Source organism: Tamandua tetradactyla, chromosome 11 (genome assembly GCF_023851605.1).
Source record: "Tamandua tetradactyla isolate mTamTet1 chromosome 11, mTamTet1.pri, whole genome shotgun sequence".
In the NCBI taxonomy this organism is placed as follows: Eukaryota; Metazoa; Chordata; class Mammalia; order Pilosa; family Myrmecophagidae; genus Tamandua; species Tamandua tetradactyla.
Window position 1 is genome coordinate 96,011,759 of NC_135337.1, and position 11,147 is coordinate 96,022,905.

The window sequence follows — 11,147 nt, forward strand, 5'->3', positions numbered from 1 at the left end:
ACAGCTCCCCCACACCACGGGGTCCCCGCAGAGCCATTCCACGGCCCCACCCCACCCTACGGGGACCCTTCAGAGCCCCTCACAGCCACCCCCACGCATGTGGACCCTGCAGAGCCCTTCCATGGCCCCCGCCCCCCACCTGCCCCATTCCCATGGGAACCCCACACCGCCCATCACCACCCCCACTTCCATAGGGTCCCCGCACAGCTCTTCCACGCCCCCACCCACCCTATCGGGCTGCCGCACAGCCCCTTCATGTCCCCCCCTCACCTGCATGGTCTAAGCTCTGCCAGCATTTTCTCCCGAGAGCCCACTCACCCTCACCCGGGGTGGCTGGGGGAAGCCTGAGGGGTCAGAGCCCCCCACGCCCTGGGACATCCATACTTGGCACACCGGAGCGGGCCCCACCTGTGGTTCTTTCCACCGGGCCTGGGGCCTGCACCCCACATCTGCGCCCACACAAGCCCAGCACATGAGGGGCTTGAAAGCAGGGTCTGCCTCTGTGGCACATCCCATCGCACCTCGAACACTGGGCAGGCCCGTTCTCAGGAGCAGCGGGCGTCGCAGGATGCTGAACAGCAGCCCCGGCCCACGCCCCCCAGGGTATGCCCTGAAAACGTCCCATCACTGCCAGAGGCCCTGAGGACGCCATGGGCCCAGGTGAGACCCATGGTGCTGGGTAAGTCCACAGGGCAGCCCCCCAGCCCCCAGCACTGCGTGTAATCGGCTCCAACCCCCAACACTGGGGGCCGTCCTGGGCATGCGTGCGTGTGAGTGCAGCTCGTGGGTATGTGAGCATGTGAATGCACCTCCTGGGCATGTGGGCATGTGAGTGCAGCTCGTGGGCCTATGTGCGGGTGAGTGTAGCTCCTGGGCATGTGTGTGTGTGAGTGCAGTTCCTGGGCGTGTATGCATGTGAGTGCAGCTTGGGGATATGTGTGGATGAGCTCAGCATGTGGGTGAGTGCTGCACATGGGTGTGGAATGTGAATATGTGTAGGATGTGGTTGTGCGGCTTGTGTGTGCGTGTGGCATATGGATGTGTGCATGTGTGGCACGTGGGTGTGTGTGTGTGCATGCCTGTGGCATGTGGCACATGGGTGTGTGCATGCGACACGTGGGTGTGTGCAGGTGTGTGGCATGTGGGTGTGTGGCACGTGGGTGCGTGCATGTGGCATGTGGGTGTCTGCAGGTGAGTGCAGCATCTGGGTAGGTGTGTGGCACGTGAGTGTGTGTGACATGTGGGTGTGCCCTCCTCTGCCCAGCTGGACGAGGAGTGTGCCTTTGGGACGTGTGCAATTGTCTTTTTAACCCGGAGCCCTGGGGGCGGCTGCAGTGCCCGCCTTGGTTTTATTGGCACACTGCTCACCCTGGGGCCGCCTTCGAGCCATGGCGGCAGGGTCCAGTCGTGGCGGCCACAGACCTCGGACTCGTGCCACCTGGTCTTTCCAGAGGGTCAACCGGCTCCTGGGACAAAGGTCCTCCCTGCGGTGTGTGACCCACCAATCTCTAATGACAGGTTCTGGGGCGGCGGGCTGTACAGGGGCAGGCTGCGGGCAGTGGACCCCCACTCGTGGAGCCTCCTGGGGAGTCGGGTGCCAGCTCCCAGGCTGCTCACCCAGTTCTGGCCGCACATGTTGGTTTGAGGCTGTGGGGAAGGGCGGCCCCAGGGACAGTTTCACTGCGGGCCTGGGAGGCGCTCTCAGGATTACGCGTGGGGCTGGGGTCTGTGGGGCTGGGCTCTGTGCGAGCTGCACTCACACACACACATGCCCAGGAGCTGCACTCACATGCCCACACACCCACGAGCTGCACTCACCTGCACACACACCCACTAGCTGCACTCACACGCACACACGCCCACGAGCTGCACTCACACGCACACAGGCCCACAAGCTGCACTCACACGCCCACGAGCTGCACTCACCTGCACACACACCCACGAGCTGCACTCACACCCATACACGCCCACGAGCTGCACTCACACGCACACAGGTCCACAAGCTGCACCCACACGCCCACGAGCTGCACTCACACCCACACACGCCAATGAGCTGCACTCACAAACCCACCCACCCATGAGCTGCACTCATACCCACACACACCCACGAGCTGCACTCACACACACACACACCCACGAGCTACACTCACACGCCCATACACCCACGAGCTGCACTCACACCCACACATACCCATGAGCTGCACTCACACGCACACACGCCCACGAGCTGCACTCACCCGCACACACGCCCACGAGCTGCACTCACACACACACACGCCAATGAGCTGCACTCACATGCACACACGCCCACGAGCTGCACTCACCCACACACACGCCCACGAGCTGCACTCACACCCACAAACACCCACGAGCTGCACTCGCACACACATCCACGAGCTACACTCACACGCCCACACACCCATGAGCTGCACTCACCTGCCCACACACCCACAAGCTGGACTCACACGCCCATGAGCTGCACTCACACCCACACACACCGAGCTGCACTCAAACCCACACACCCCCACGAGCTGCATTCACACGCACACACACCCATGAGCTGCACTCACACGCACACATGCCCACGAGCTGGACTCACATGAACATACGCCCACGAGCTGCACTCACCTGCACACGCCCATGAGCTGCACTCACATGCCCACACGCCCACGAGCTGTACTCACAAGCACACATCCCCACAAGCTACACTCACACGCACACCCTGCCACGTGCCGCAGTTACAAGCACTCACATGCATGCACACATGCCGTGCACAGAGGTGTGATATATGCTGATAGGTGCTGAGGCTCCACAAGAAATGAACTCCTAAAGGTCAAACTGAAATCACAGAACCGTGAGGAGACACGAGCATGTGGCAGCCCGACACCCCACTCGTCAGCCCCTGCCCACCCAGATCCATGAAGGGCCCCCCGCATGCCTGTCTGAATTCCTGGCCCGGCTCTGTGCCCAGAGTAGGGAGTCAGGCCCATGGTGCACCTCCCTGGGACCCCAGCAGCTGATGGCGGGAGCAACCATACCCCGCGGGTGGGTCCCCTCGGGCCGCAGGACGCCAAGGAAGGCTGCCACCTAGAGGGGGCCGCTAAGTGGGAAATCCCGGGCACAGGCCGCAGAAGGAACTGCATGCAGCTGGGAAACAGGGCCACGCAGGCCACGGGGCCCAGTCATGGGCTCCTGTTTGCTCCACTGGACAATGTGCACAGCCGCAAAGTGTGCTGTTTCAGCTGCTTTTAAGCAAAATGCTAGGTGATCAATTGGGCCACAAGGCAGAGCTCCATCACCACCGCCGCTACCAGGACCTGCCCCGTGCCCACGGCCTGCAGTTTCCACAACTTGGTTCAACAGGCTGGTAGGCAGTCCTGCCTCTTCCAGTCCAAATGCCTCCCTGGACCTCAGTTTCCCCTGTGTAAACAGGAGAGACGGGGCCTCCACCTGGGTGAAGTGCCCCAGTGCCGCCCGGTGTCCATTCACAGTGGCTGAACGGGCACTCCCTGGCAGCCTCAATGGCAGCCATGGCTGGATCTACTCTGGCCAGAGGACACTGCGTGCTCCCGTGCAACCCACAAACACGGCTGGAGGTGGGCATCGGCTTCTGGGGCATCCATCTCCCATGGTCCGGAGGCTGAAGTCCCGAGTGGAGGTGCCACTGGCTGGGCTGTGCTCTTTAGGGGTACTCCTGCAGGATGCACATGGGGGTGGCAGCTCGGGAGCGTGCCCTGTGGTGCCAAGGCTGCAGCCAGCACCAGATGCTGGGGACGGAGGCCAGGACAGGAATCACCCCAGGGTCCACTGCCCACCGCCAGGCTGGGCCTGCAGCCAGAACTCCTTCCTGCAGCCTCAGTACCACCCTGACCCCACCGTGGGAGCTTTCCAGGTCCTCCTGCGTCTGCGCCCTCTCCACTGAGCACCCCGCGTCTGTCCACCTCTCGTCAGGAACCTCTGCCACCAAACTCCAGTCAAAATCGTTGCCCGGCCACCTCCAGGTCGAGCCTTCACCTCCACCCACTGGACCCCATGCAGCCTCTTGCCATCCCGCTGCTGCCCCGCCCGTCCCCACGTCCGTTCCACACACAGCCACGCTGTGCTTCACACTGACCTGTACACTCTTGAACACATCACCTGTGCATCCCGGGGACCCACTCCAGAGCAAGGAAGCTGTGGGGGCCTGGGACCGCACAGGTCACACCAGCACGGCCAGGACAGAGGAGCCCAGCATGTGGGCCCCGGTGGAGTGCTGCTCGGCGAAGGACCCGCCACTCGCGTGGCCAGGTACAAAAGGCTGTGTCCACCTGACGCCACTCAGAGAAATGTCTGGAGACGCACCTCCAGGGTGGCGGCTCTCAGGGCTGGGGGAAGGCGGAGTGACGGCCGGGGCCCTCGGGGCGAAGGGAACGCTCTGGAGTCACCGCGCTCCACGAGGACACTAAAAGCACTGGCCTGAGCGCTTTAACTGGCTAGTAGCATGGCACGTGAGAGAACTCAAACGCCATGGCTTCACAGCAAGAACCCGCTTCCAAGCACGGCTGGCGCAGGGCCTCCGTCCAGACAGCCACGAGCCCTTCTCCAGGGCTGGGGTGGCCCGGTCACACGCGGGCTTCTGTCCACCCGCTTGCGCGCGCATCCACTCACCACCATCTCCTCCCGTATCCCGAAGCACGGCGTGAACCGCCCGCAGAGCGGCTGGCGAGCGCCCGAGTGGGACACGTCACGACGACACGTGGGACACGGAAACCAAGGTGCACCTCAAGTGTATCAGGGCACAATGGCGGAGAATGGGCAACTGACGGTGACTAACCGGATCGGACAGCCCCACCCCAAGGGTCAGGGCCAGAGCTTCTGGGCCGGGAGGGGTCAGCACACACCCAGAAACCAGGGATGGGGGGGTATGCCACACGAACCCCTCCCTGCCTCCGCTGTGTCTGCACGGGGGAAACTGAGGCTGCACTGGCCCGGGACCTACACTGCACCCACGGCAGCTTCGCAGGTGAGGGCGGTAGGGGACCTGCTCTGCCAGAGAGGGCCTGGACTGCCCCTGCGCTCCACGCTTACCTGCGCAGAGCTCCCCTGACCCCTGCGGACCCATCTCCTCGTCCCCACCCCAAGGGCCATGTCGGGAGGACACCTGACCTTTCTCATGTCTCTGAGATAGAGAGACCCCCACCTCAGGTCCCCAAGGGGGGCACTTCTTCCTTCTGCCACACCCAGTGAGGGCACAAGGAGCAATGGTGGGGACACCTGACCCTTCCAGGTAGCAATGATGGGGGCACCTGTCCCTCAAGTAGCATGACCAAGGCACCTGCCCCCTCAGGAAGCATGACCGGAGCACCTGTCTCTCAGGTAGCAATGATTGGAGCACCTGCCCCCTCAGGTAGCATGATGGGGGCACCTGCCCCTCTAGTAGCATGATCAGGGCACCTGCCCCTCGGGTAGCATGACCAGGGCACCTGTCCCTCAGGTAGCAATGACTGGAGCGCCTATCCCTCAGGTAGCAATGATGGGGACACCTGTCCCCTCAGGAATCTATAACCGGAGTACCTGTCCCCTCAGGTAGCAATGATAGAGCACCTGTCCCTCAGGTAGCAATGATGGGGGACCTGTCTCCTCAGATAGCAATGACTGAAGCACCTGTCCCCTCAGGTATCAATGACCAGAGCACTTGTCCCCTCAGGTAGCAATGACCGGAGCACCTGTCCCCTCAGGAAGCAATGATGGGAGCATCTGTCCCCTCAGGTAGCCATGACCGGAACACCTGTCCCCTCAGGTAGCAACGATAGGGGCACCTGTCCTCTCAGGTAGCAATGACCAGAGCACCTGTCCCCTCAGGTAGCAATGTGGGGGCACCTGTCCCCTCAGGTAGCTATGACCGGAGCACCTGTCTCGCCCTCGACGCCCGGGGGTGGGGACACCTGCCTCGCGGGCCGGGCCGGGCCCCGCCCCCGCCCCGCCCCTCGCGCGCGCCCCCGTCCGCACGCGCCGCCGCGCGCCCCCTCCCCGCGCGCTCCCGCCCGGCCTGAGGGTGGGCCGCGGGCCGCCCCTCACCCGCGCGGCGCGCGTCAGGCTCAGGTCCTTCATGACCTCCTCGAAGGCCGCCGTCTCCTCCGCTTGCTTCTGGTTGTGCAGCGCAATCTTCTCGCTGAATTTTCGCGGATTGTTCGAAGTCGCCATCTTCTCGCCGCCGCCTCCTCCTCCTCCTCCTCCTCCTCCTCCTCCGCGCCCCCCCACTCGCCGGCGACACCGCGCAGGCGCCGGCCGGGCCTGCGGGCGGTCGACCGTGCGCAGGCGCGCGTCGGCCAGGAGCGTTGCGCAGGCGCACGGGGTGGCGTGCGGCCCGGGCCCGAGAGCGCATGCGCACGTTCTGGCGGGTCGTGCGAGTGTCTCTGCGGCACCACGGACGGGCGGGGCGAGCCGGGAGAGGATTCCGCGCAGGCGCAGCGAGACGCCGGCTGGCTCGCTGGACAGCGGCCGCCCGGCTCTTGGACGAGGCCCGCGAACGGGCTGGGGCGCCGCAGCTCCTAGGAGACTGCTGGACCAGACCCCCCAACTTGCAAGGGACCCAGCTTCAGCCGTTCGGGGAGGGGGCGGCTCGAGCGCCCTTCATTCGCCCACCTCGAGGCCGGCGGCCCGGGATCAGGAGGGGCGGGTGCACAGTCGGAGCTGAGGGCCAGTGACTACAGCTGACCGAGGGTATCTCAGACGAAGGGAAATGAAACTGGGACGGCCCGAGCAACAGGGCTAGGCCGGGCGAGGGGACATCTAGGTCGCAACCCTAGACGTCGCCCCGCTGCTGACCCTGGGGAAGTGCTGTGCCCAGATGCTCGCGCCCAGCACGGCTGATGGCAGGAACCTCGGCACATTTCACCAGTCCGGTCTTGCCATGGGGTGCAGGAGGTCCAGAAGGCCCCCGTAGAGCTGGCAGATAAAGGGGGAGCAGCGTCTGCTCAAGTCCAGGGGCCAGGAGGGTAGGAGGAACTCTGGTACCTAGCAAGCCTTCCTACCCATAGGGACTACAGCCACCACCAACTGAAGATTTACGTCCAAGACACGGAGTGGGGGCCCGGGAGGGCTGGAGACATGGGCCCAGAAGCACACTTCGTGCCAAGGCCAGGGGCGGCTGGAGGGGACGCGGACACCAACACCTTCCAAAGATGGTTTTATTCACAGTACAACCCTTTAAGAGGCATCCATATTAAACACACACATACATACACAGATTTAAAGTTGGAATGCCCTGGGCACTGCCACAGCTCTGATTTTATCTTTCTTATTTGTATTGCTTTTAAGAATGTGGCCCCTTCTCTGTGTCCCCCTTTGGAGGTCAACACCCAACTGTCCTTTGGGGAGCACCCTCTCTGACTTCTGGCCCATGAGATGTAGATGCCTCACCCCTACCCCTGCCCCAACACCCCTCCCCAAGGTGGAAGTCTTGGCCAGTCAGCAGATGACATCTTTCTGACTGTTCCGATTAGCTGAGGGCGCATGTGACCCACTTTGCCCAGTGAGGTGTGGCTTTTGAATTTTTGCTGGAACCCTGGCAAAGAGAAGCTCCCTATGTATTTGGGCAGCTGGTTTTAAGAATCATGTCTGCAGTGCCAGAGGTCACCACGTGAAAAGAGCTGGCCTGAGAGAGGTGAACCGACGCAGAAGGAGACAGCACAAAGGGAGAGAGACCTTGTCTTAGCTCCTAGATCCAGCCGTGCCTGAAGCTGGTATCCATACAATCCAACCATCTATCCTGTATGTTGGCTTGCCAGACTGAATTCTGTTTTCTAATTCTGGCACTGACTGAGACTGCAGCTTCCAGAAGCCAGGTGCAGAACTGAGCATTTGGCAAACATGGCTTCAGTTCTTGCCATCATCTGTGAGATTGGAAAGGAAACAGAAACAGAGGGCAGGAAAAGCAGCTGCCCACAGCAGGTTAAGCAGCAGAACCAGGCCTGGCACTTAGCACAGCTTATATTCCTTCCCTGCACCAAGGCCAGCAGCCCATGGGTTCCAGGGGTTTGCCACTCTACTCCCTGCTTGCTGTGACCACTTATATGTGCCAGGCCCACAAAGGTTGAGAAGAACAGGGGGTGTCAGGGCACAGCAAGGCACTGGGAGGGGCTGTGGGGGAAGCCAGTGGCAGCCTCCCACCCCCTCCACCCCACCCCCAGGGATGCATGGAAGAAGTGGTGAGGCTGGCTACCTGCTCAATGGCCCGAGGGAGACCTGGCCCTCCTCCCAACCTGAGCTTGAGGAGTGCCAGGTGGCGGTGGCAGGGGACCAGGGCAGGACCCAGCCTTGCCACTTTCACTTTCTTCCTTCCTCAGGAGGCTGCTGCCCTCCTGCATGCCCACGTGAGTAAACTGGGGCAGGTCCATGCTCTCCACCACACCTGGGAAAAAGCCCACCCTCTGCTCAGCAGCCCACCAGCTCCCGGGCAGTCCCACTTCTGGGTCGCTGGGCTTGTGCCTCCCTGCCTGTGTGCCCATGGCTGGCACCTTATCTTTCAGGTCGTGGTGAAAAAGCCCCCTTCTCTGTGCGTGCGTGTTACACGGCCCAGGAACACCCTCTTTTGGAAGGAAGCTGTTTTCCGAGGTGTTGTCTGATCCCCTGCAGACTGAGCTGAGATGGGGGCAGAAATGATGCTCAGCTCTCCCCAAACACACTGCCTCAGGGGCCCCGTGTGTGAAGGACACAGATGCATAATCCCCAGTCCTTAAGACTCGTTCGTTACCCCCTGGGGTCCCAAGCACTTTGGGCCTCATGATATACTTGCCTGGGTCCATCCTCTTTCCTGGGCCCCAAAGGCAACAGGTACAAAGAGGGTGTCAGGAAGTGTTTGTTGAATGAATTCATTTTCCACCTGGGAAGCTCTTACTCATCCCTCAAAACCCAACTCAAATGTCCTGTCATCTGGAAAATCCATTCTGATCCCTCAGCAGGGCTTTCTCTTCACATGAGGCTCACTCAGGCCCGGGTGCCTCCCTGGCTTCAGCAGAAAGGCAGAACCATCCTGGCATGAGCTGGTGGGGGTGGGGAGGGGGGCATGTTCTTCTAAACCACTTCCCAGAAGTGCTTGCAGGATAGCTTTCTCTGCTCCTCCACAGGTCTGAGCCCCACTGCTAACCACCAGTACCCCACCTCCCACCCTCCCTTTGCACCTGCCACTCCAGGCTCACAGCACCCAACGCTGGGGCCTTTGCTCTGACTGCAGTGCCCTTTGCCTAGCATTCAGGTCATAGTGTCTTTCAACTGAAAGCCTCTAGGGTGAAAACTCCACCCCTGGGAGTTTCTGCAGGGCATGGCATGGCCGGTGTACAGCTGAGACACCTTTCCAGTGGAGCCCCTCTCTGAGCCTCGCTGTCCTGTGTGGACAGAACTCTGCAGACCAGGCTCTTGGGAACAGCGAACAGATGACACACACAAAGCACTTAGCTTCATCGCCAGCACTTAGGGAAGGAAGAACCCATCTCACAAGGTTAAATTCCACGCTTTGCTTTCCTGCGCTTCCTTATATGGGGTGGCAGTCGACCTGAAGTGCCTGCACCGCCTGGGAGGGCAGGGAGGCGGGGGGCTCCGGCCGGGGTCTGTGGCGGGCTTGCAGCCGGTCCTCCTCAGGCAGAGTCTGGAAAGGCAGAGCTCTCAGGATGCACGAGCCAGGCTTGGCCATGAGTGAAAGGAGAGAACCAGCCGGGTCCAGGCTCAGCAGGCACGGAGCCCCATCCCCCAGTCGTACGAGAGGGGAAGAGTGGGTGAAGATCCACCCCCGGCCCCCTCCCTACCCAACTTTCCAAAAAGCCCAGGACCCAGATGAGGCTCTGCCTGCCCTACAACAAAGAAGGCGCTTTTTCTTTCCGGGGCCCACCCTAGTCCCCACGGGGGGCTGTGTGCAATGGAACTGGCGACCCTGGCCTCCCTGCCCCCTGCCCCAGGACACTGCTGGTCTTCATTCTGAAGGTGGACACTATTTCCCAGCCCTGGTTGGGAGGGCCTTGGTCAGGGGCCTACAGGCAGAAGGGAGGACATGCGAGCCCTGCTCAAAGGCCTTAGGGGGCCCCACATAATGCCACTTCCCCTCTGACTCCACTACAGAAAAGAGCACGTCCTGGGCAGCTGCTGGTCGCTCCACGGCCCTGCACCTGGATGCAGAACTGCCTGGGTGGACTTGGCCTACAACAGGCTACCCTCCCCCAGCCAACCTGGAGACATTCGAGAAGTAAACATATTTCTGTATGCCCTGAGCTTTAGGAGGTTGTTTGTTACACAGCAGTAACTGAATGACACACTGGCAACCCCTTTTCCACGCAGGAGAGTGTAGCCTTCAGGGGCAGCCATAGCTGAATGGCAGTGAGGTAGCCGGACTGTGGTGGCAAGTGTCCCCCCCCCATTCGGTGGCCGGGTATGCTCACAGCTACCTTCTGAACATAACAGCGCCATTCCAATTGCCAGAGTCCGTTTCTGTTGCTTGCACATAAAACCATGACTTATATAAGACAGGGAAGCCACAAGCCATGTCTCACATGTGTTACAGTTCTGGGACTCTTTGCATTACACGCATCAGAGAGCCTGAAACGGGAATCTTGAGTGGTGCGGCCATTAATTTCCCATCAGGAGAACCCTGGAAGCTCAGGCTCCAGGTGGGATGGTGGCGCCGGGACTGCAGGGCTGCACCACACTCAGCTTGCTCCTCTCGGTTGTGAGATGGATGCAGAAGCTCTCTGCAACGTACCTCCTGGGAAGCAGTAAGGCAGGGTAGGGGGCAACAAGGTCTCTCCCTTGACCAGAAGCCCCCAACCCCAGCCTCCCCTCAGAGCTTGCTGGCCGAAGCTGGGAAATGTGCCCAGATTTGAAACAGCCCCAGCAAAAGGCACTGCCAAAAACAGCTCAGTCCAATCCCAAATCAGCCCCTGAGGCTGGGCACATTGCTGCTGGTGCCAAGTCAGGGTTCTGCTGGCCAGGAGGAAGGCACGGCTGCCAGGCAGGCAGTCAGCAGGGTTGGCTGCGAGGACAGCCGCGCTGGGGCAGGAGAGCACGCAGTGGTCTACCTGTCCCCGGTCGCCCGTTGAGGGCACCCAGGCTCAGCGGGAGCCTGGCCTCTGTGCCCCCCTCCTGCCCTGAGCACCGCCTTGGACAGAAACCCCGGTGCT

The 11,147-nt window shown here is 61.6% G+C and overlaps 1 protein-coding gene across 1 annotated transcript in view; it reads right to left on the reverse strand.

Annotated features, from left to right (window-relative positions):
• CRTC1 (CREB regulated transcription coactivator 1) overlaps positions 1-6,239 on the reverse strand; it is a 31,067-nt gene extending 24,828 nt beyond the window's left edge. Inside the window, 1 exon segment of the mRNA XM_077122102.1 lies at positions 6,058-6,239. Within this exon segment, the coding sequence (XP_076978217.1) occupies positions 6,058-6,183 (126 nt within the window). The 5' untranslated portion in view covers positions 6,184-6,239.
• Between the last annotated feature and the right edge of the window lie 4,908 nt (positions 6,240-11,147).